At 40.2% G+C, this 26329-nt stretch overlaps 1 protein-coding gene across 38 annotated transcripts in view; it reads right to left on the bottom strand.

The window, feature by feature from the left end:
* The window catches only part of NRXN3 (neurexin 3), a 1793247-nt gene that overhangs the window by 1090101 nt on the left and 676817 nt on the right, over positions 1-26329 (bottom strand). For all 38 annotated transcript variants that reach the window (XM_089322450.1, XM_070065303.2, XM_089322455.1 and 35 more), the window contains one exon: positions 797-1000. In XM_089322450.1, coding sequence (XP_089178576.1) covers positions 797-1000 — 204 coding nt within the window. The remainder of the gene's footprint in view (positions 1-796; positions 1001-26329) is intronic.

Here is a 26329-nt window from a genome sequence, read left to right as displayed (position 1 = left end):
AAAACAGAATTTCCAAAGTATCTGCTACAGGAAATTACAATGAAAAGGCATATGCTATTCCAATAACACTGGAAATTTGAAAATTTTATAACTTTTCAAGTCCAAGGTAGAATGGTATTTATTGAGGAAGACGACAGAGTAATTGGTGAGCAAACAGTCTGAGGTATGGTCTTTGTAGAAAGGACAATGGGGATACAAAGAGGGAGCCATGGTTCCCTTGCACCTGCCAGTTAAAGAAGTTAGAGAATTGTTTTTCTACTGGGACAACAGAAGCAATCTGATTTGTCCCCCACTAGGACAAAGGGTAAGGAGACATTGCAGTCATCAGAGCACCAGGAACCCCCATGTGAACAAGCACCATGGAGCTAGGAACAAGCTTCTCTCATCCGGCTCCCATTTTGCTTTCATTTCCTGCCCTGTCCCTGCCCTCAGCGATGACTGTTTTGAGTGGTGACTAAGGAACTGGACTTGATGAGAATATGATTGATCAAAAGATGGACCAAAGTAGCGTGTTTTACACAAAGCTAAACGATTCCAAAAAACCAAGAAAGGAAACTTAGAAAACAAATCAACTACTAAAGAAACCACCACTGTCAGAAACCAGAAATTGACATCAAAACCTCATGCAGAAACAAAGAGGAAGTATTTGTTGCTGTTAGGTTTTATCCTTGGTCTGTTAAACAAGAAGTGAGCAGCTAACTTTCAAGAAACAAACAAAGAATTCAATCAAACCAATGGAAATCAGAAAAGAAAGGGAAGACAAGCCCAGAGTGGCAGAGGGTACTTCATACGATACCTAGGTTAACCATGAGCTTGACACGCCCCCCATCCAGCTCCAGGCGCAGCGTGTCGGCAGAGTCCCTGGACGTGGTAGCCACCAGCAGCCCATAAGCTCGCTGGGACATGAAGCGAAAGGACACATCCTCTGCCTCCGTGTGCATGACCATGGGCATGATGATCTTCATGTACATGCTGCCGTCGTAGCTCAGGATGGACGCCTCTGCCAAGGAAGAACGGAGAACATTGTTAGGAAGAAGGAAGCTCAAGCTTCCAACCCGCGCTCTGCTTCTTTGCTTCCAGGCTGTGAAGACGGCAGCCAGGTGAATTCTGTTCATGGATCCTTATTGTTGACACGGTTTTTCTTTTGTTGTTTCGTGTTAGAGATGGAGAGGGAGATAGAGGGAGAGGGAGAGAGGGAGTCAGACAGACACAGAAATCACGCACTGGTTCACTTCCCAAATTCTCACCGCAGCCACAACTGACCGGTGTCAAAGCTAAGAGCTGAACACTTAATTTCAGCCTCCCACATGGGTGTCGGGGACCCAATTATTTAATCCATCCTCTTCTATCTCCCAGAATTTGCATGAACAGGAAGCTGAAGTTAGGAGCGAAAAATGGGCTCGACCCCAGCCCGTTCAGAGTGGAATAAGGATGCCCTAACTGGTGCTTAAACACTAGGCCAAATGTCCACCCCTGTTGCCACATCTTCACTGTGTGACCTGGGAAGACCACTGAAGTTCTAAGCCTCTGTTTCCCTGTTTATGAAGGGTGTGTAATGCACTGATCCAACCCCGTCATGCTCACAGACTTGTCAAGGCTACCAACATAAAAAAAAAATATATATATATATATATATATGTGAAGGAATTCTGCAAAAAGTGAAAATGCTCCCCACAAAATAGCAGGAACTACCACAGATTTTTTAAACAAGAGTATATAAAATAAAACTTAAAATCCATATAAGAACTTTATGAACAATAGAAGGAGAGCAACAATGTACAATGCAACAGCAGACAAATAGGTATTTGCCAGAGCTTCTAGAAGGAGGAACAAGCTGCAGCACCACCTCGCACCCAGAGCATCCCTTGTGACCAGGCATTGTGAGCTTCTGCTAGGCCTGTTTAAAGAAGGTTGATAGAGCCAGACTCAGAATAATAGTACCCTTGAGTAACTCATTTTATTTTTACTCAAATAACACTAAGAAAACTCACTTTTACTTACTAACAGGTCCAGTCCCAGCACTTTGGTTAGGAACCCCCTTTCCAATATTTTATCTCCAAACTGCAACTATTCCTACATTCAAACAAGAAAAATCAAGGCTCACAGAGGGGGTTTTCATTATCCAAAATCAGACAGCTTGGATTTTGACCCAGTATTTCACTATACTGTGATGCTCTACAAGCAAATTTGTTGAAGCAATGATTTGCCAAATATTTTTAGAAAGAGCAGGAGGAGAAGTTAAAGAAATTCAGTTTTCTATGAAGCTAGCCTGTTGCTGGGCTCAGTATCTGGTGTTAAGTTGGTCTTGGTTAAATATTTGCTATTGTCAAATAGTTAGTAGCAACATGCACAGAAATGATTATAAAAATAAAACAGACAAGTTTCCTGTTTTAAAAACAGATCTAATATTTAAAACTAACTATCAAAATAGAAAAATGGTCAAACAACACAGAAAAAGATTGTCAGTGGCATTCAGAGACGAGAAGCTGTAGGCTGAAGATGAGCCAAATTAATGGGGGTAGTCTAAGCTGGTCTTGACAGATGGGCGGAGTTTGCAATGGGGGAAGTAATGGCATCAGATCTGACAGCTCAATCAGATAGCATCTCCATAGCTATAAAGCAAACGAAGAGGATGCTCCAGTAATAAGCTATTCAATTTGACAGAAGCCATCAGACCAGCATTTTGGGAAGTAGTTCCCTACCTGCAGTTTGAGGTTGGACTAAAATCAATGGTTGAACTTACTGTGTTAGGCATTCTTGCAGGTTGAGAACATAAAGTGAACAAAAAGACAAACACTCCTGCCTTCGTGTATGGAAAGAGATGGAACAGGGATAGACAAGAGTGAGTCAGACCACTTACAAGGATCCCAAAATAGTCTATGTTCTCATGACTTCTCCATCCTACTGACACAAACACACAAAATTCTGTGAAAAGCATAATAATGGACTTGTGTTCCTGGAAAGCAACCATTCCCTGGGAAAAACCTGTGACATGCTAATAGGTGTACACTACCATCTGCAAATTCTAAGGGGATTCCAGATAAAAGTGTGACACATAACAGATGCCATCACAATAAAAGACATGTGATGAAGATCTGCTTTTAGATGGGAAGCATATCCTAAATTTAACAGGTGTGGAAAAAACCATTTTATCTCCTAGAAGAGCAGAATCAAAACACAATCAATAATGATAAGCCAGAATTTATTGAGCAGTTATTATCTGCCTGGTACTTTCTAGTACTTTACATGCTCTGAGAAGTCATTCTCAAGCACAACGTGAGGAAGACTTTATATTTTATAGATGCTAGGTCACATGGCTAATAAATGGCCGAGCTGCATGTTCAACAGAGGTGCTCTGTTTCTCGAGGAGGTACATATAACCATTGTGCTAAGCTGCCAGACAGCCATGGCAGGAGGACAACCATGATTTTAAGCACCAAAGCCTATCTATTATGTATCATTGTGTCAGACAGTACTCACATGTATGTGTTTATGTACACATACTCAAATTACTAGTATTTAAACTCATTTTGTACACATACTCAAATTACTATTCAAACTCATTTGTATACAAAATTTCACAAACCTAAGTATTTCATATTTCTAAATAATAGGACAACCTATCTGAATATCCACAATGCTCTGTTTGTGTAATCAGGAACATGATTAATCATTACTATGCAATTTTTTTTTTTATTTTTTGACAGGCAGAGTGGACAGTGAGAGAGAGAAAGACAGAGAGAAAGGTCTTCCTTTGCTGTTGGATCACCCTCCAATGGCCGCCGCACTGTGGCCAGCACACCGCGCTGATCCGATGGCAGGAGCCAGGTACTTCTCCTGGTCTCCCATGGGGTGCAGGGCCCAAGCACTTGGGCCATCCTCCACTGCACTCCCTGGCCACAGCAGAGAGCTGGCCTGGAAGAGGGGCAACTGGGACAGAATCCGGCGCCCCAACCGGGACTAGAACCCGGTGTGCTGGCGTCGCAAGGCGGAGGATTAGCCTAGTGAGCTGCAGCGCCAGCCATTACTATGCAATTTCTCTATATATATGACCACACGTATGCACGCTCCTGTTTGAGATAGTAGGATATTAAGTGAGCCATGAAATGGTGATTTTGATGCACTCAGCTGAAGAATATTCCAAAATTAATGGCTGCTTTTGTTCTTCTGGGTACATGTAGTGCCAGCACAACAAATGAGTGCATCTTTATGTCAATATTGGTGGTATCACTGAATAAATATCAGGTGAGTTTGTACTCACACATCTAATGATAAAAAATAAAATGTTATCTCAACATGAACCTCTGTGTGCGTATTTCTGAGTGTGATCTATTGTTAACCTAATATTTTTAAAGGGAGGGTGATGAAGCAGAAAATTTAATATAGGAATCAGCTAAAATAAAATTTGTTCCATGGATTTGTATTAATTCGCATAAAAGATTTCAAGCACAAGAAGTGCCATGAATAGAATTCCAGCTTCAGGGGGACAATGCAGCTCTTAAATAAATGAAAGCCAGGTGATCTACAATCTCTCCGATTATGAAGTACAGGGAGACCATATAGTGTGATGCCCAAATAATGGTGCTTCCATTGTCCCCCAAACTTGTTCCTCCCTTTCTCCTCTAAAAAACATCATTTGTATAGAGTTAATCTTATGTGTATAAAGTTCATTGAAAACAGATCTTAGTAAAAAATAAGAATGGGAATAGGAGAGGGAGGAAGAAGAAGGGTGGGTGTGCAAGTGGGAGGGCAGGTAGGATGGGAACAATCGCTATGTTCCTAATGTAGTATTTATGAAAAGTATGAAGTCTATATCTTAAATAAAAGGTTTCTGGGTAAAAAACAAAACAAAAAAAATCCCTCTCCTTTATTTATAAATGAATGTTTTCTAGCATACAAGCACACAATTTTAATTCATTTAATGATTTTTGTTTTTATCTTTTTATTTATATTACAAGAACAAATTTTATGTATTTCATATATTCAACATTAACAGCATGATTTTTAATTACCTTTTTGAGATATTTCCTTCCTAGTTGCTATACAGCTCACAATATACACCTTAATTTTCCAGAATCTACTTCATCTTCACACTAACTTAGTTCCAGTTAGATATAAAAATCTTATCCTTAATTAGCTCTCTTCCCTTCCTCCTTTGTTGGTGGCATCATTCATATTATATCTGTATGTATTACAGACCCAAAAATGCACTATTATCATGATTATCTTATAAAAACTTCTGTCTTTTTAAGAAGCTAAGAGAAGAGAGTTCAGAATTATTTATAGAGGTTTTTGTTTTAAAAATATTAAGCTTATTATTTCACATCTCTGACTGTGTTCATTTCTTCCTGTGGATTCAAGATGCCATCTGGTGTCATTTTCCTTTCCCAATGTAACTTCATTTATTTGTATTTTATTGTCAAATATATTACAATTCTATGTGCTATAGGCACAACAATATAATTTTATAGATATTGTTTTGTGCAATTGCTTTTTTAAAACAGAAAAGAAAGAAAAATAAATGTGTAATTATATTGTTTTTATCATTACCTATATAATTACCTTTATTGGAACCCTTTTTTTCACATAAATTCAAATTACTCTCTGCTTTCACCTCCATTTAGCCTGAAGATTTCTTTTTATAAATTCCTATAAGGTAGGTAAAGTAGGAATGAATTGTCTGTTTTTGTTTATCTGGGAATGTCTTTATATTGCTTCATTTTTGAAAGACAGCTTTGCTGGATGTAGGATTCTTAGATGACAGTTATTTTTCTTTTAGCATCATTATTTTGATATCATTCTATTACCTTTGGCCTCCATTGTTTCTGAAGCATTTTTCAGCTATTCATATATTATGGTCTTGTGGATCAATCATTTTCCTTTCTGCTACTTTCAGGATTTTCTTTATTTTTGGCTACCAACATTTCTATTATAATGGGTCTGGATGTTGAAATTATCCTACTTAGAGTTCAGTGAACATCTTGGATGTGTAGATTAGTGTTTTTCCACACATTTGAAAATTTTTCAGTCACAATTATAGGGTTCTATACTTTTCCTCTTTAGGTTCTCCCATTATGCATGTGTTGGTACGCTTATTGTCTCCTGATACTTCCCTGAAGTTCCATTTATCCTTATTAGTTTTTCCTTCTACTCAGATCACGTAATTTCTGTTGATATTTTGTCAACTTTGCAGATGCTCTGCTAATTTGCATCTACTGCCAAGCACCTATAGTAAATTTTTCATTTATATTATTATAGTTTTCAACTCCAAAATGTCCATTTGGAGCTACTTATCTATATTTTATATATGTATATTTATATATACCTATGTGTGTATGCAGTTTCTAATATCTTTATCAATACTCTTCTTGATGAACCTTTATTTCATTTTCCTTTACTTTAAACAGTTTCCCTTAGTCCTTCGAACATATTTATAAGAGCTGCTTTGAAAGTTCAATTTGCATTACCTGCTTGTATTCCTTGTATGGTTTACACTTTCCCATTAATTTGTATATCTTATCTTTTTTTGGAAAATAGGACCTTTTAGACATTATTTTATATCAAGTTTAGATACTGACCCCATCATCACAAGCCTTTCTCTTGTTTGTTCATAAGTTATTTGATGAATTGACTATACTAATTCTGTGATCTATGCTTTCCTCGTAGTATGAAGCTACTGATGTCCCAGACAAATATTTGTCCGTATTTTTTTTATTCTGGCCCAGCTTCCTAAAAACTGCTAGTGGATCAACACAAACTACTTATTGCCAAATATTGTCCTTAAACCTTCTCAGTCATTTCTATTTTCACCCTTTATCTATTGGATATTTCTAACTTGGAGACTTCTTTCAGGGAGTGTATGATCTTGCTTCATGCTTATGCAGGGAATAAGGGCTTGGAATGTCCCCATTGTCACTCCTGAGCAGGTACAGTCTTGATAATAAATAATCTTCTAGATCACCAAGGAAAAGTTGGATTTTTCTTCCAAATCTGGTTTACTAGGGGTTGTGCCTGGTAACTTACTGTTACAGTACTTTATTGAACGAAGCTTGGGAGGTCATGCTAAAGACTATTGAGTCAAATAGACTCTCCTACTGGCTGGTGGATCTGTGAGTGCCTTGAAACTGTTTCCAAGTCTGCTAGGAGGCCTATTCTATCAGCTCTGTGTGTCTGCAGCTTAGCAGACACACAGTTTCCTGATAACCAAGGAGAAGTGTGATCCCTAGAGGGCCTTTCAAGGCTTTCTCTTTCCCCAGTTCTATTATACTTCTGGTTGGTCTACCACTTTACTCATTTGTCTAGATTTCTGACTGCCAATCAAAGCTCTGGAGTTTCAGGTTGCTTTCTGGTTCTCAGCATTTGGCACACGTTGTCACATATTGCTGCTGGGGAGATTAGGCACATGCTGTGTGGCTCACCTGGGAAAAGACTCTTGCAAGCTCCTGGTGCCTGTTTTCTTCCAGACTTTGTCTCATGTGCCTTTTTCCTTTCCTGTTGTTGCTCTGTAACTTTTTTTTGTAAAGATGTATTTATTTATTTGAAAGAGTATCAGACAGAGAAGGACAGACCAAATGTTCACAAAAGCTGGGGCTGGGATAGGCCAAAGCCAGGAGCTTCATCCAGGTTTCCCACAGCATCATACAGGGCATCGGCGTCACAGGCTGCTATTTTACCTGCTATGCCACATGGCCCTACTCTGTAACCTTTTGCTGTAAGAAACCACAACCTTTAATCTAATAGCTTCTAGGTCCTGAGCCCTTCTAGAGAGTTCTCTAGATTGAGGGTGTTTGAATGGAGTTCACTCGTACAGGTGTACTTTCTTCTACACTCATTTGCACAGTCACCCTGTAATTTGCTATTTGAATGCTGTTGCATTCCTACTAACTCACTACCATTTCTCCATTTCTAAGTGATTTTGTTTCAGCTTTCAAATGCTTGGATTTCACTAAAACACCTTTTTAAAAGGGAGCTCACTCGTTATATTGCCTACATTTGTTCATGTTTGTGAACATTTGCTTGTGCTGTTTGCGTTTGGATGACATCACCACACAACTTTCATTACACTATACTTCTTGCACAGTGTTGCAGCTCTTGCATTATTGTACTTGAAATTATGTAACTCCAGCAATTTATCCCCTAAGTATAAAATGATATAAGTTTTGTCTATATACCTGAAAAATGTTAGGCTAATTACTGAAGTCTGATAATACAACTGATAGGTATCTCAGAGTTGAGCATACTACATAAAATTTTATAGGAGTCATGTATCCTATCTAGAACTTCAGGCTCATTTATAGTAAAAAACAATCTCTCGTTTGGTATTTTTGGACAATTTCTTTGTTAAAGTATTTGGATTTTCTATTTTAGGGGTTAAATTATCCCATCTGTCTTCCATATCTCTTGGTTTCTCTATGGTGCATTTAATCTGATTTTTCATGAATATTCACAATGATGATCTTGAGCCTATTCTGTCTGGCAATTTTTTTTAAAGATTTTATTTATTTGACAGGTAGAGTTACAGACAGTGAGAGAGAGAGAGCATCAGCCGGAGCTGCACCGATCTGAAGCCAGGAGCCAGATGCTTCTTCATGGTCTCCCAAGCAGGTGCAGGGGCCCAAGCACTTGGGCCATCCTCCACTGCCTTCCTGGGCTACAGCAGAGAGCTGGACTAGAAGAGGAGCAACTGGGAACTAGAACCAGTGCCCATATGGGATGCCAGTGTCTTAGGCGGAGGATTAACCTAGTGTGCCACAGCGCCAGCCCCAGTTGCAATATTTCACTTCTTTGCCCTATCTTCCTTGACCCTGTTGTTACTACTCAGTGATTTTTTTTCCTTCAGTCTATAATCTGTCTTTTCTCTTCCCTCAGATACTTTTTCTTTTTTGGCATTCTTGCAGCATTAATTCAATTTTCTCAAGTCATTCTGTAATACACATGTACTATAGAACACAACTTAAGGAAAATTTCTGCTTTTTATTTAGATAAAAACCTTTGCCTTTTTAAAAAGACTTTTCCTTTATTTTCATTTTACTTTTGCCTTTGTGTTTGCATTGCCATGGTATTGCCTTCAATCCTGCTCATGCTTGCTGAGTGTCCAGAGTTTCTAATTGTTCAGACCTAGTTTCAGTGACTTCTTCAACTTTCAGCGTATCCTGCATTTAATGGTTTAGTATTTTGAGTTCTTTGTAACTATTCTGTAGCTTGAGAGATGGTGGAATATGGGGAGGAAATCAGAGAGAAAAATGCTGTGCACCAGAAATCACCCCACCTGATTAAAGAGACCAGACCACAGCAAAGGAGGGGATACACTGGGACTTCTGGTCCACACAGTACTGGTGACTTCTCCTTTGACTGTTAGCCCCACTGTCTGTTTCTATGACACACATTACTCTCCCACAGCCATTTCCACTACTCTGTAGTCAAAGGAGGGAATAGATGAGAATTACCACCCAGTTAGTCTCTTTTCATACATAAATACTAGGGAAAATTCTCAGAATTTTTATCAACTAGACAGAACTACCAAAGGAACATAGGCAGTTAGCAGCCTCATCATGTCTGACTGTTCCTCTTGCCTTGGTTTCATTAACATCTGTCTGGTTCCTACTTTTTTTTTTAAGATTTATGACACTGAGTTACAAACCTTTCTTTTTGTTTCCTGCAGCCATTGGTCATTTGGCTGGTACACCCTTTTGGATTTAACTCAAAAGTGGGAGTTTGTGGCAGACAACTTGCCCCCCCCCCCCCCGCCCCTTCCTACTCCTTTCCTTAATCAAGTTACCACATTTGGACACCAAATAAACAGGCAAGGTCTAAACTTAAAATTTGGGGCCGGCGCCGTGACTCACTTGGCTAATTCTCCGCCTGCGGCATCGGCATCCCATATGGGCGCCGTGTTCTAGTCCTGGCTGCTCCTCTTCTAGTCCAGCTCCCTGCTGTGGCCTGGGAGGACAGTGGAGGATGGCCCAGGTGATTGGGCACCTGCACCCATGTGGGAGACCACCTGGCTCCTGGCTTTGGATTGGTGCAGCACGCCGGCCATGGCGGCCATTTGGGGGGTAAGCCAACGGAAGGAAGACCTTTCTCTGTCTCTCACTCTACCTGTCAAATAAGTAAAAAAAAAAAAAAAAAACTTAAAATTTTATCTTCTTTAGTCTAGCTCTAAGTATATGATGCTTTAGATGTGACATGGTAATCAAGAAAAAAAGTGATGACCCTAGGGAAAAGGAGCTATAGAATGTGAATGGTATAATGTTCTTCTTGCCCACACCTTCCAGGAAGTGACATCATTATACATCTCCTGTAGTCTTGAGGGAGAGAGCCACATTGTCAGACAGTTGTAGGAAAGAGGTACAACAAAGTACTAGATTACACATCAACGTGATGTCACTAACAGACGCCGAGGAGGCTCACTGCCATCGGTACAGAGTTAGGAACAGTGAGTTCCAGGCCTCCATGAAGTGGATCTTTCTGTTCTTACTGTGCCTGTATCATACTAAGTCTTCCTTTCCCATTAGAGTACACCCACCAGCCCTAAGCCACCTCCTATAGAGACAAGTTATTCTTGTGCTCAACCTTGTAAGCAAGGTATTGCCAAAAATAACCACTCCTCCTCTTGGAGCTGCAAGACGCCTCCCTGCTCACTCAGGCAACTATTGGCCTCGCACGTTTTTTAAATGTGCTTTATTCTCCTAAAGCTCCCAAAAGAGACAGATTGTTTCTTCTCCACCCAAACTAGGCTGATCTTAAACAGTGTGCAAATCTATGCAGTCACTCCTGCCAGGTTCTAAATCTGTATTTTCCAACAGCAGGAGCAACATAAATCTCCAGTTCTGAACAGACCCAACAATAGCCAAAAGTTCGAAGGATTCAACAAAATGGATGTGGGCGAAATGTCCTCCCTCTTGTGCACAAAGTTCAGAAATAACCTGCATTCAACATAGCTCAGCCATGACATGCAGTCAAACTGCTTTCTCATTGTCCCAAACTAGAGCATTCTACAGAGATGACAAATACTTTGATTGAAATTTCTGACTTTAAACAAGGTAGATATGCAATTTCTACATTTTTGAAGTCAGAAGAGAAAAAGAAATACTGTATCGAGAAACCCTACTTCATAAAATGTGTATTTTTAAATGTTTTCATTTATTTTATTTGCATGAAAAGCAGACAGATATCTCTTATCTGTTGGTTTACATCTCAAATGTCTGCCACAGCTGGGCTTTGGTCAGGCTGAAACCAGAAGCCAAGAACACGATCTGGGTCTTCCATGTGGATGGCAGGGAAAGAAGTGTGTGAGTCATCACCTGCCGCCTTCTAGCACATGCTTTCTCAGGAAGCTGTAGTCGGGGGTGGAGGAGAGACTCAAACACAGGCAATCCAACATGAGATACAGGCATCCCAGGCAGCATCCTAACCTCTACACCAAATGCTCGCCCTAAATGCACACTTTTACACAAAATGTTCATTTGGTCAAATAATCCAGGCAGCTTTTTGCTAAATAGCAATTTTTCCTACTCAGCTAAAGCAGGGACAGTTTATAAAAATTAAACAACATGCTTCCTCAGGAACTTATCCACTGTTTGCAGCAACATTTGCTCATTCATTCAATGATTTAAATCTAGTAAGTGCCAGACACTGTGGTAAAATCGGGTTGAAGCAGAAATAGCATGTTTGCTGTTCTTGATGAACATATCAAGTTGGAATTACAGACAAAAACAGATAAACTGCTATACTTGAAGGATGAACACAGCATTGTAGGAATTCAGCTCAGGGGTCTATGCTCATGCCTAGAGCTGTTAGGGAGAACCATGTAGCCTGTGTTTCTAGGCTGAGAAGGACTGAAATCGTAACGAGGGGAAACATAAAGGCTTACCAGGGAGGGAACAGCATATATATGAGCACAAATTTGACAAAGGCATGGAGGGAATCATATATTAAGCATGGTGCTTGGCAGAGAATTTCATGACTAGTAGTTAAAATGCAGCAAATTCAAGGGGCAGGAGGTTGGTATGAGAATAGGATTTCTCAATACTGACTCTACCTGACATTTTAAATCAGGTCACTCGGTTATGGGGGCTACTTGTGCATTCTAAGAGGTTTAGCCATAGACTTGGCCTTCTCCCACTAGATGTCCCTAGCAACTGAAAATTTCTCTAGATATCAGCAAATGTCCTTTGTGGGGGTGGGGTGAGGAGGATGGTGAATCAGCCCCATTTGTGAATCACAGCTATAGCATGTGGCTTGGGACAGTTAGATTAGAGATAAAATAAATCTTAAAAAAAAAGAGGGATATAGGGATGTCCATTATCACATGCCTAATAATCAGGAAGTTTAAGTATTAGTAAATATAGGGCTATTTTAGGCAGGAAATAATGTAATCAGACTTGCTTTGCAGGCTAATTCTGGTGGTACAGGGAAGATAGAATTGTATGGTGAAACAGCAGATATAATCTTAATCAATTTTGCTCTAGATACAATTTCCATTGCTTTATTTTGTACACACACACATTATGAAATTTTACAATAGAACCATTATGACAGTGGTATGTTTCTGAGAATTGCTGTCACTCTGAGTCAATTCAATAAATTTCTATTGTAGAGAGATAATTGCACACGTAGGTCAGCCTTCCTCTCAGAACCACTGCTTTGCAAGCTATCATTCACGAAGCCTGGAGTTAGAAGATCCGGGTAAAATCCTGGATCTGCATGTTATTTGGTTGTGAAAGTTTGTTGAGCTTCAGTACTCCCATCTGTAACATGTGATAGTTACATTGAATCCGCAGAACACAAATGGGAAATACATGGCCCACTCGAGCTGTGCCATTTGATGAAGGCTTCGTAAAGGCAACGTTTGCCCAAGGTACAAGTCAGGGATAATGAACCCTACAGCAATAAGTATTATTATGGACTGTTAAGAATAGATACTCTTACCACTCCTGGGTCTGATGAAGCAAGTGTAGGATCAATTACCAGAGCCCAGACAAAGAGAGGCAGTGAGAGAAATGCTTCTAACAGTGACCTTAGGTCAAGGTGCAAGCCAGTGGCAACCTTTTCACAGGATGAAAGCCAGGAAATCAGTATTCCCATCTCATTCTCATCTCCCATTGGTACTGTTCATTGAGCAAACTCAGTTGGAATACGGAGGGTAAGGAGCCAATCCATGTAGTCCACTTAGGACCACCTTCAGGGTGAAGAGTGGAGAACAGATCGAGTTGTGAATGAAAGATGTCCAGTACCAAGAGGAAACCTGAAGCATCGATGTGGAAATACCCAAATAATGCCTGATACTAATGGGTTCTCAGTGAATGTTGTACTAATTATGTATGGATGTGTATAGTTTAATTCCCTTGAGGTCTAGAGATTGCCCATTATTTTCATGAAAGGATAGTTCCATTTATGAGGTAGTGCTGGTCAGGACAAAGAGCCCAGTTATCAGGAGAGCCAATGTTCCATTCCCAGGCCCACCTCTCATAAATGAGCAACCATGGGAAAACCATACAATTCTCGAACCTCCTTTTTCCCTTATGCAAGTATTCAGTAATAATCAAAAATCATTTAAGAAAATGTGTTTGAAGGAGCTCTGCAAATTATTACGTGGAATGCAATTTTAAAGTGTCAATTACAATGCTTTGACTTCCTCTTCAGAATGAAGTCTGTTTTGATTAAGCAGATAAATGAGGGGTATCCTGCTTTAGCTTGTTCTCAGATTCCCTATATAATGGATCTACGTTCCCAATCATGGTGGAGAGCACAGCCAAGAACTCCAGAATTAGATTTTTTTTTTTTTTGACAGGCAGCGTGGACAGTGAGAGAGAGAGACAGAGAGAAAGGTCTTCCTTTGCCGTTGGTTCACCCTCCAATGGCCGCCATGACCAGCACGCTGCAGCCAGTGCACCGTGCTGATCCGAAGCTAGGAGCCAGGTGCTTGGGGTGCAGGGAACAAGCACTTGGGCCATCCTCCACTGCACTCCTGGGCCACAGCAGAGAGCTGGACTGGAAGAGGGGCAACCGGGACAGAATCCGGTGCCCCGACCAGGACTAGAACCCGTGTGCCGGCGCAAGGCGGAGGATTAGCCTAGTGAGCCGCGGCGCCGGCCCAGAGTTAGATCTTTTACATTCATCTTTGGTGGCGAGCTGGCTCCTAACAGTTGTGGACAAACTATACTCAGTCTCTCATCGTTTTATCAGGAAAAAAGAAGCAACAGCATAGATTACTCTGAATTGCACAGAAATTTAGTGATAAAGAAACTTCAAATTCTCTCTCATTCAAACATCTTATTTCAGAGCTAAGGAAACCAAGATAGCATGTAAAAGCCTTGACTTCTGTTTTTGTTGTTGTTACTGTTCCTCGAAGTATTTAAAGCCTTCTTTCCCATTTGCCTCCCATACACGATGGGGTTCCTGCTTCCAAAATCAGAATGTACAAAATGAATGATTTTTCTAAAACAGCTCAACAGACCTCTACATAATTGCTATGGTTGCGATGTTGAGTGCCCTCCCACAGTCTTTATGGACAGGCTTGTCCCATGGGGACACTAATGGAATGTGATGGAATCCTTAAAAGGTGGGACCTGGTGGGACATTCTTAGGTCACTGGGAGCATTCATCAGAAAGGACTGTTGGATTCTAGTCTCTCTGCACTGTTGGAGGTGTGACCACTGACACCAGCAAGTACTCCCACCACTGCCACGTTCCACCCTCACCAATGGGTTCTCTAGTCTGACTGATCCTAGAATTTGAACATCAAAACAAAACATATGAATAAAATGAACCTTCTCTTTTTCTAAAATCAATTGCTCCAGGTATTTCATTATAGTTAGGAAGACAGACAACCACAATAACAATATGTAAAGGGGGGATTTCAAAAACTTATGGAAAATGCATACTACTATCTTTTAATTACATTTTCTCACAAGTCTTATAAAATCCTCTTGTACTTAAAGATTTATTGAATCACCTGGTTCATAAAATTGCTAACTACGCATATGTATGATATAGATACTATTTCCAATACTTTAAAAATACTGAATTTTTAAAATTCATTTTTATTTATTTGAAAGACCAAGAGACAGAGACAGATCTATCCGCACGTCCACTCCCCAGGTACCTGTAACCTCCGGGGCTGGGCTAGGCTGAATCAGGAATCCAGAACACAATCTGAGTCTCCCACAGGGTGGGGGATATCCAAGCACTCGTGGCATGACTGCTGTCTCCCAGGGTGCACATGTGCAGAAAGCTGCAATCTGTGGAGCAGGGACTGAAACCTATGCACTGATCTGGGATGCAGATGTTTCAAGCAGTGTTTTATCCACTGTGCCAAATACCTACCTCCTTTCCCCACTTCACTTTAAAGCAGAGTTGGCTATGCAGTGGGGATTTAGAAGAGCTCTGACAGTGCCAGATATCACAGACAATACACATAGGACATGAAAATAAAGATCTATATCTTCCAGTAGATGTGGGTGATAGTAAAAAAAATGGGGAAATCTCATATTTGACATTCATACATAATAGAATCTAGAGTCATCTAGGTTAATAAACTTCCCCTAGTTTTACAACTAATAGGTATGTTATTAGAATAACATTAAATTCTATGTAATGTCTTAGGGCTCACACATCAGGTCATCAAGCCCCTGGCCAACTCAGGAGAACATGTTCTTCTTGAAAGACTACATCTTTTCCAGTATTAGCTTCCAAATCACTGGGATAGATTTCTTTTGTTGGTACATTAGCTTATTTAGTCTACGCATGGTTTTTGAGTACATATTACATGTTCTAGGCTCTGTTGTAGGTCCTGGGAATCTGGCTATGGATGAAACCAACATCCTCCCTTGTAGAGCTTCAATTTTGCATGTAGTCACCTGCTATGTGGAATTAATAAATATATGTATGCCTGAATAGAAGTAAACTTGCAGGGCCAGCCCTGTGGCGCAGTGGGCTAAGCCTCTGCCTGCAGCACTCGCATCCCATATGGGTGCCAGTTCACATCTTAGCTGCTCCTCAGAAAGCAATGGGAGATGGCCTAAGTGCTTGGGCCCCTACACCTGCATGGGAGACCCAGTGGAAGCTCTTGTCTCCTGGCTTCGGATCAGCTCAGTTTTGGCCATTGCAGCAATTTGGGGAGTGTACTAGCACTTGGAAGAGCCTTCTCTCTGTCCCCCTCTCTGTAATTCTACCTCTCAAGTAAAGAAAATCTTAAGAAAAAAAAAAAAAAAGAGGCCGGCGCCGCGACTCATTGAGCTAATCCTCTGCCTGCGCTGCTGGCACCCCAGGTTCTAGTCCCGGTTGGGGCACCAGGTTCTGTCCCAGTTGCTCTCTTCCAGTCTAGCTCTCTGCTGTGGCCCAAGAAGGCAGTGGAGGATGGCCCAAGTGCTTGGGCCCTGCACCTGCATGAGAGACCAGGAGGAAGCACCTGGCTCCTGGCTTCGGATCGGCCATAGCGGCCATTTGGGGGGGTGAACCAATGGAAGGAAGACCTTTCTCTCTGTCTCTCTCTCTCTCTCTCTCTCCAACTCTGCCTGTCAAAAAAAGAAAAAGAAAAAAAAAGGAAAAAGAAAAAAGAAAAAAAAAAAGAAGTAATCTCGTAGAGCTACTATTAGGAAAAAACTAGCCAGTGAGAAGACAATCATCTGGCTGCACATATAGGGGCTGCATATACCAGAGTTTACAATCATTTAGGCTTCTATCAGCATCATTTATAGGAACTTTATCTCAAAGAGTAAAGCATCGGATAATTTCATCAGACTGAGATATGGCTGTGAATCATCCAACAATTATCTCAATTCCTGTGTCCTGAAGATGGAGATATTTACTGTGGCCACCAATACCTACTGTAATAGGATTCTGGAGTGGATACCAAGCAAAGTCTGATGTTGTGGTTAGCTTGCCAAACACAACAACCACCACAACTAAGTTGTAACTGTCTGGCACATGACTAGGATGCATCGTATACAGTCTGTTACTACTGCAACAATGGGGAACACAGCTAAAATTAAGCCATAACCATCTCTTCTTGTCAAGGCTCCATTTCCCTGCAAACAGAAAGCTGTTTTATAGAGCTGGCAAAGTGTATCGTAAATTATATTACTAGCCCACAGCTGATGAGTTTCTAAGTCTACAGGGAACAAGTTATCTGGCTCCACCACCATGCTCAGCTTGCCAAAATCGCATGTGAGGAACAGAGTCTGAGATATTGCTAACACTTAGCAATGAGTGGGCAAAAATAGCACGGGAGCAGAAGGAACGTACAGGGTACATGAAATTAATTTGTCCCAAGTTTTCCTCTTGAAGACGTCTTTATGACTCAGCGCCACTGTTAAGCAGTCCTTGAGGCTACAATTAATTATACTGTAAACCACTAGCTGCTCAAGAGTGTGTCTGACACATGGGTGGACAGTTTCCAGTAAAAGCCCTCTCACCTTATTGTACCACCCCCGAGGTGTTTACTTCTCTAACTCTATACAGATCTGTTCTCTGTTTATTTTCCTTTTCTTTTATTCTTATGTTCCTCTTATTGTTGGATTAGAGTCACTTTGCTAAAACAAATCAAATCCTGTGACTTTCAAGTCTCCTGCCCCTACTGTGTCCTTTCACTTACAGAAATGCACTCCTGGCTCTTAGAATACTCCCTGTACTTGTGACTTTGCCAGGGCTGTTTTCTGCCTATCTGCTAAGAACAAGCAAGGCTCATGGACCCTACCTTCACAACAGAGTGAGTCCATTCAGTACTTTCCTCTCCATGGCCAGGCCCTATCTTTTGTCTTCTAATTCTACTCCTGTAGTCATTGCTTCTCTACTCTGCCTACCCTCACTCCTTGCTCTCAGCAGTCTATCCTCCACATGGAAGCCCTACAAACCCTCCCATGCTTTCCTAATGCATTTCTAAGAAATTTGTACTCCTTGACTGATTCACGTTTTATTTCCTTTCTGCAGGATGATCAGACGTCCAGGTTCGACTCAGACAGCTCCATGTAACTTCTATTGTCCTGGTGTAATTATGTTTGCCAACTCGGACTCAAAGCTAGCTGGTAACCCTACTGTACCTTCTGCTGTGCTCCCACTGTCCATCCCAGCACTGCATGCTGATCTCCGTTTGTTTTCTGGAGCGCAAACACACCAATTTTTTCTTGTATTCAGACAACATAGGCTCTACTGTGGACTTACCAGATCCTTGTTGATTTTGCATGGCTGCCTCTGTGTCAAGCAGGGTCTATCGCAAACAGCTTAACTATTCCTTTTCAGAAAGGTGTTCCCCAATCATCCTATTGCCACTCTTGTTGGGAATAATGTGTTACATAAACTTATTCACTTTTTTTTTTTTTTTGACAGGCAGAATGGACAGTGAGAGAGAGAGACAGAGACAAAGGTCTTCCTTTGCCGTTGGTTCACCCTCCAATGGCCGCCGCACTGCAACCAGCACACCGCGCCGATCCAATGGCAGGGGCCAGGTACTTATCCTGGTCTCCCATGGGGTACAGGGCCCAAGCACTTGGGCCATCCTCCACTGCACACCCTGGCCACAGCAGAGAGCTGGCCTGGAAGAGGGGCAACCGGGAAAGAATCTGGAGCCCCGACCGGGACTAGAACCCGGTGTGCCGGCGCCGCAAGGTGGAGGATTAGCCTAGTGAGCCACGGCGCCGGCAACTTATTCACTTTTCATGACAGCACTGAAGATAGCCGATGTTTTTTGTTCATCTTTTTTTCTGATGAACCTACTAGAAAGTAATTTCTAGGACTGTAGATTACTTTTCTCAAAATTCATGATCTTAAGTTTCCACAGTAGGTTGCTCAATAAAATTAACAGCAGATCTTAAACATGAAGTCTATCCTGGGTACCTTAGTTCTCTCCCCAGGTAAGGTGGACCACTCCTTCTCTATGATCTTCTGCCTGGTACATATGGGCATTATCAGCCAGTACCTACAGGACTGCTTTCCTGTTCACAAATTTGCCTCTGTCTCAACACTGTGAGCAAATATATTTTCCATTCATCTCTTGATTTGTTCAGGTTATTTTCAACTTTATTTTTAACTCAATTATAGAAAAGTTGCAAAAATTAAACCAAGGTTTCATACTTCTCTATTCCCCCTAATGCAAACAGCTTCCATTATCATAGTATGATTATCAGTCACTACAAATATACACTGATGGCCTATTTTCAATAAACTTTAAAACTTATTTAACTTCTACCATTTTCTACTAATCCATGAAACTACATTGCATCAGTTTTTATTTTTTATAATTTCTTTAGTCTTTAATAATTTCTTACTCTTTCCTTGTCATTTATATCATTTTAAAGAGAACTAGTCAGATATTTTATCAAATAGCCTCAGTTTGGATTGGTCCAATTTTTTTTAACTTTTATTTAATAAATATAAATTTATAAAGTACAGCTTATGGATTACAATGGCTTTTTCCCCCCATAATTCCCTCCCACCCACAACCCTCCCATCTCCTGCTCCCTCTCCCATCCCATTCACATCAAGATTCATTTTCAATTATCTTTACATACAGAAGATCAATTTAGTATATACTAAGTAAAGATTTCAACAGTTTGCACCCCAACTGAAACACAAAGTGTACAATACTGTTTGAGCACTAGTTATGGCATTAAATCACAATGTACAACACATTAAGGACAGAGATCCTACATGAGGAGCAAGTGCACAGTGACTCCTGTTGTTGACTTAACAAATTGACACTCTTGTTTATGGCATCAGTAATCGCCCTAGGCTCTTGCCAAGGCTATGGAAGCCTTTTGAGTTCACTGACTCTGATCTTATTTAGACAAGGTCACAGTCAAAGTGGAAGTTCTCTCCTCCCTTCAGAGAAAGGTACCACCTCCTTTGATGGCCCATTCTTTCCACTGGGATCTTACTCGCAGAGATCTTTCATTAGGTCATTTATTTTCCCTCAGAGTGTCCTGGCTTTCCACGCCTAAAATACTCTCATGGGCTCTTCAGCCAGATCTGAATGCCTTAGGGGCTAATTCTGAGGCCAGAGTACTGTTTAGGGCATCTGCCATTCTGTGAGTCTGCTGTATATCCCGCCTCCCGTGTTTTCTCATTACTGCATTTTTTGGGTAAGAAAACCATGAAAATGGCAATGCATTGTATGAAGGGTTTCATGACATTGACATTGATAGGTCTTATTTTTGGTGATGTTTTCTTGATTATTTGCTTAGATTGGTATCTCCAGCCTCCTTCCATTCTTAAGTTACTGTATTTTCCTATGTAGTAAAAAAGTATCTTGAGAAAGCTATTTTGAGCTCATGCACATTTTGTTTTTCCTTGAACTTTTACCCACTCATTTTGGTACCCAACAGTGCATTTTGTCTGCAAAGTTTATCACTGTGCTTTTGGTCAAATGGTAATGTTCTCTCTCTTTTCTTCTACAATAATTAATTGGAACTCTTCACTTTTTAAAAACATTTGTGTTTATCTGAGAGGCAGAGACAATCAGAGAGACAGAAACCAAGAGGTCCTATCTGCTGGCACATTCTCCAAATATCTGTAACGGGCAGGGTTGGGCTAGGCTGAAGCCAGGAACCAGAAATACAACCAAATGGGAGTCAGGAACCTAACTATCTGGCCTGTTACTGTGCCTCCCAGGGTCTGAATTAACAAACTAGAGTAAGGCATAGAGCTGGATGTCGAACCCAGGCTTTCCAACATGAGATGCAGGGATAGTAACCACTAGAACAAATACTCAACCCCTAGTCTGTCGCTCCTCCTCTTCACGGAGGAACGACACAGGACCCTGCGCTGTTCTTTTGTCTGCTCGGCCCTTCCCGGGTTTGCTGCTGGTTCTTCCCGGGTTGGCTACCGTCCCTTCCACCTCCGTGGAAGGGCGGTTCCCCCTGCCACTTTCCCCACTTCCTCGGGGGAGCGGCACACTGCCGGCCGGCTCTCTCGGGGGCTGCACAGGTGTTCCTTCAGATAGATGTTCCTGGTGCATGTTGTCTCTCTCCTCCTTTATAGTCCTCTTCCACCAATCCCAACTCTGCTACTCACACGCCGAGTACGCTGCTCTCCTCCAATCAGGAGCAAGATCAGCTCCTGCAGCTCAGTCAATCAAATTGGTGAGAGGCAGCTGTGTAGAAGCTGTTTCCTCCTCTCCCAGCGCCATATTGTGGGAGAGCAGATGCATAGAATAAGTCTTAATTCCAGTAACAGTATAGTCCGAATTGCTCCCCACACTAGTCATTTTAATATTTCCTGTCAGAGCTCATTATGACATGTGACATATATATAAATACATACACACACACACACACACACACACACACAAACCTCTAAGCACAGATTACAGCAGGGCAAGTAAGCTTCTAGGCTGTTTACAAAGCCTGCCACTTACCAGTTTTGTGACTGTAAGTCATTTAATCTGCATTGAGTTTCCTCCTTAATAAAATCAGAATACTATTAGCACATGGCTCATTAGGCTTGTGCAAGGATATTTAATTCATTTCTCCTTTCATTCAAACACTGGAGATAAAAATAAACATGGGAGACCTTGGACCTGACTTCTTTAAGGTCCTGTCACATATTAAGACCTGCAAACTCTTTTTTTTATTTATAATCTATAACTATAGAATTGTATGGTCAATCTTGGTTTCTTAAGGAGCCCAGAAAATTCTCAATGAAGGCTCAGGTCCAATTTTTTATACACCAAAGGCATATTTTATAGTTTCCTTTGACACGTGCAACATCAGAAGCATGCTCTTCCCCAGATGTGAAATTTTAGTAATTAATTTTCCCAAGCATATCAGAATCCTAGGGGGAAGCCTGATTAAAACACAAGTAAAATTTTTAATGAAAGGTAAATGTTAACAGTTCTTAAGAGAGGGATTTCCTCTCTCTAAATCACTCTCTTTAGGTCCTTGTCTATAGCAGAGCCAGATCGCTGTCACGTGGGCCAAAGGAAATATTTGAAAATGGAGAAAACAGTAGCTGGTAAATGTTATTGCTAGCTCTGGGAGGCAAGGCCGGCAAGGCTAATACCAACCTGCTGGAGCTCAGCAGGCCCCCAGGGAAGCCCAGACTAGTGGGTGAGTTGATCACGCAAGCCCAGTCCAAATGTCACTCTAACATTTGCAGAGCTGTGTGTAACCGCTTAAGGAGAGGTCTCCAACGAGAAGGTCAAGAATGGAAAAGCTGTTTATGGAACTGAAAGATGGATTGGGAAGGTATGACCACGTTGTGGACTATTCCTTTCTCTTCCTGTGAAGGATTTGTTTTGTTTTATATTAACCTGTGTGGTTTCTCCTGCTGCCTGTTGCTCAGAGAGACAAATAATCCTCCAGGAAGGCAAATGCCCATCTCTGAGATCAGCAAAGAAGGAAAACTTTTACATTTTTCTGAAAACTATCACATTTCTCTTTTGCTTTTGTTTCTATTCATCAAATCCCTAGTTGGTTTTGCATGTCTACAGCTGGCCCTTGCTAATTCAGAATTTAACATTTACAATTTTGGCATTTCCCTTAAGAATCTCTAGCGTTACCCTATGCTGTGTGGTCACATGTAGTTTTGCCGAGTCATACATTTTCTCCAGTCCCATTTAGAGCAGGGAGGGCAAGAACACAGGGAATACACCCAGCTAAGTGCTCAGCACCCACCTCTCAGAGAGCCCGGGAGACTCCGCCTTTCATTTTCAGCTATTTGAAATATTCTAACAAGCAGACATAATAGTGTAATAAATTCATGCATGACTTGTTATCTGTTATTATTTTTATTCTCATGGACATAGATACCATACCTTCTTTACGCATTCTCCTGTTGATTTAGATTTTCTGTTTCTCACATTACAAGCAGCGTAGGGTCTATTAATTGTGCCAGTGTAAATGTGCTTGCGAGTTTCTGTGAAGCATTTACATGGACGTACAGCTGCTGGGCCCAATGTCATGTGCAGCTTTCACGGCAAATTGCGTTCCACAGACACTGCTCAATTTACACTCCTACTCCTTAGAATGAGAGAGTTCCCATCTCGCCTCCTGGTTGGTAACACATAAATATCAGCACTACTAACTTTTGCTAATCTCATGGTTTGAAGAAATCTCAATATTGTTTGCATTTATAAGATTACTAGTGCAGTTCTACATACTTTCATATTTTTCAGAAAATTATAAAAATTTATTTGCTTTTATTTATCAGGTTGAAACAGGTGCAAGCCAAGAGCTAGGAACTCAGTCTGGTCTCCCACATGGCTGGCAGGAACCCTTACTGAGCCATTACTCTGGACTTACATGTTTACCAAACATTTTGGTGTTTGTATCTAAAATTTGTTGATTCAAACCCTGTGTTCTCTCACTGCATAGATTATTAGTCTTTCTCTCATTGACTTATAGAAGTTCATTATACAATTTATGATGCCAGTGCTCTGTGGATTACATACATTGTCAATATTTTTCTCTCAGTATCTGGCTCATCTCATTTATCAGGCTTTTCTTTGCACTTAAGTTCTAAATTCAATTTTAATCAACTATTTTTTTTTTATGATCTGTGCTTTATTTCTGGTACATCTAAAGAAATTTTTTCCATCCATAGGCGATAAAACTATTCATCCAATTTTCTTCAAATTTCTAAAGTTCTGCATTTAAAATTTAATATTATCTAACTTTATGTTCACATTTGGGAAAAAGATTAAATTAGATTGTATTATTTCCATACAAATGAACAGTTACCCCGGCACCACTTATTGGCTGGTTTGTTCATTAGTAGTGGTTTTTAATGCCAGCCTCATCACGTAGCAACATTTCAGATTGCACAGGACAGTTACTATTGTGTATTCTGTCTCACAGGTCTACGTCTACTTTGAACTAATTTCATATTATCTTAATTATTTTGGGTACAGATTACATCTTAATATTTGGCAGTATAAATATTTTGTCTTGTTTTATTTTCCCCTAGCATTCACCTATGGTCTTGGTGCTTTGAACTCACATGTGAGTTATAGAATCAGCTTGCCACATTCCATAGAAAAATCCTGCTGAAGTTATGAGTGGAACTGTACCAGACATACAGAATAATTCAGGGAGAACTGACATTTTATAGTCTACCAAGCTTGAATATATTTTAATGATTACTTAGGACTTTATGTTATAATCTTCAATATTATTTTTTCTGTAAGTCTTGAGTATTTTATGGTTTTATTCTTAACTACCTCATAATTTTAACACTGTTGTGTATAGGAGTTTTTCTATACTGCCTTTTAATTGATAATTCTAATTGTAGAGAATTATACTTGTAAAATTAGGTTTATTTGTTTATCTTCTATCTAATAAACTTGCAAATAGCACTCTTTAACAGTTTATGCAAAATCCATGAAGGGTCTACAGGCAAATAAGCAAAATTAAGTATCATCCTCTCCAATTCTCATGCATCTGAATTTGAGCGCTGGTTGGAACTTATTTCATGGGCTATGTTCTTCTATTTCTGTAACCAACAGAAGCAGCGATAGTATTCATTTTTGTTTTGTTCCTAATATGAATAGATATGATGCTTGCTTTAAGTTTTTAATATCTTCCTTTTTTATGGTAAAAAAAAAAAAGTCCTATTCCAATCTAAGCTTGTTAGTATTTTTAATAAATATTTATTGACTGTATCAAGCATTTCCACATTTAAGCAATTGTTTTCTCTCTTCATCTTTAATATCATTGTCTAAAATTTTATTTATTGGGGCCAGAGCTGTGGCATGGTGGGTAAAGCTGCCACCTGCAGTGCCAGCATCACATATGGGTACCAGTTTGAGTTCCAGCTGCTCCACTTCCAATCCAGCTCTGCTATGGCCTGCGAAAGCAGTAGAAGATGGCCCAAGTCCTTAGGCCCCTGCATCCACGTGGGATATCTGGAAGAAGCACCAGGCTCCTGGCTTCAGATCGGCCCAGCTCCAGCCATTGTGGTCATTTGGGGAGTGAACCAGCATATGGAAGACTTTCTTTGTCTCTGTGCTTCTCTGCCTCTATGTCTCTCTAAGTTTTCCTTTCAAATAAATAAATCTTTAAAAAAATTTTAATTATGGTGTCATCCTCACATTCCTTGGAAAAGCCGCCATCATTTATTATGTAATTTTTAAAATACTGAATTACATTTGTTGGTGTTTTCTTTAAAATTTTTATTGCAGACATATTTAAATGCACATGCAGTTATACTTTGGAATGAAGAGGGTATAATGCTATAAAATGGGGTTTATGTTGTTTCCATGTGAGTTGATTCTGCTTATGTATGAAGTACACAGGGGTCTTTATACAGCGGCCTCACCACCACAGAGGTCTCATATTTGAATTTCAATTCTATGGGTTCCAATATTTAAATCAAGCATACAGGCACATTTTAGGGGGAAAATAACTCTATAACTGTACAGAATGAATGAGAGTGTTAATAGTTGAAATAAGAAAATAAGAAGATGGGGAAAGGAAAATTAAAATATTTTTGTAGCCAAATTTCAGAACATTCTGATACATAACAGTTACATAATTTCTTAAGAATAAATAAGAAACTGAAAAAATTAGCTTGTACAAAATTCATCTCATTTCAGACTCATTTTCAGAGGAAAATAAGTTAGGAACAAATTTTTACAAATCTTCAAAAAATTGGTAATGTATGTATCTGACCAATGGTTGCATTTTGGCCCCAAACTGACTGCACTGAAAATAATGGTGTTTGTTTAATGTCCTTTTGGAAGTTGAGACTAGGAGGTTCTATTCTTATCACTCTATGAGATACAGCCCATGGAATTCCTGAACCCTTGTTGGCACTTTTTCTGACAGAGAATGCAAGAAGCACGCACCATTCACAAAAAGACTTGAATTTTTAAAGTACACCAAATGTCTCTTCATGGAACTATCTCCTAGGTTCCTCAGTTACGAAGCCAGCGGACATGACATCATAAAGCAATGCACTTTATTTTAATGGGACCAGTATCTTCATATGAATTCATAAGGATCCTTTCAAATAAAACTCTCTTCTCTCCCTCTTAAGTTACCAGCTGATTTTCTGTTAAATGGTCTGTACAACTGTAGCCATGAGAAGGAACTGCCATTGTTTGGCCAATTAGGGCTGTTGAGACAAAGTTATTTCAGGAAGTAATTGGGAAGCACATTGTCTATTATCTAGGAATGAAGATTTCACCCCCAGGAGTCAGATCCTAAATCTCAGTAGTAACTCTTAATAGTTACCCAACATTCAAAAACCTGCTAAGCCTTAGTGTGTCTCCCCACCCCTGTTTGTGAAATAGATGTGCTAACACCTACCTTTATAGCTTTTGTGAAGACCACATGTGCTAACATTTGTTAAATGTTTGGCAAGTACGGTAACACATGCTGACTAGGAAGTACTA

Source organism: Oryctolagus cuniculus, chromosome 20, assembly GCF_051225735.1.
Source record: "Oryctolagus cuniculus isolate XC-2025 breed Fujian yellow rabbit chromosome 20, ASM5122573v1, whole genome shotgun sequence".
NCBI lineage: Eukaryota > Metazoa > Chordata > Mammalia > Lagomorpha > Leporidae > Oryctolagus > Oryctolagus cuniculus.
The sequence above is the reverse complement of the archived record's forward strand: the minus strand, read 5'-3'. Positions and strand labels throughout refer to the sequence as shown.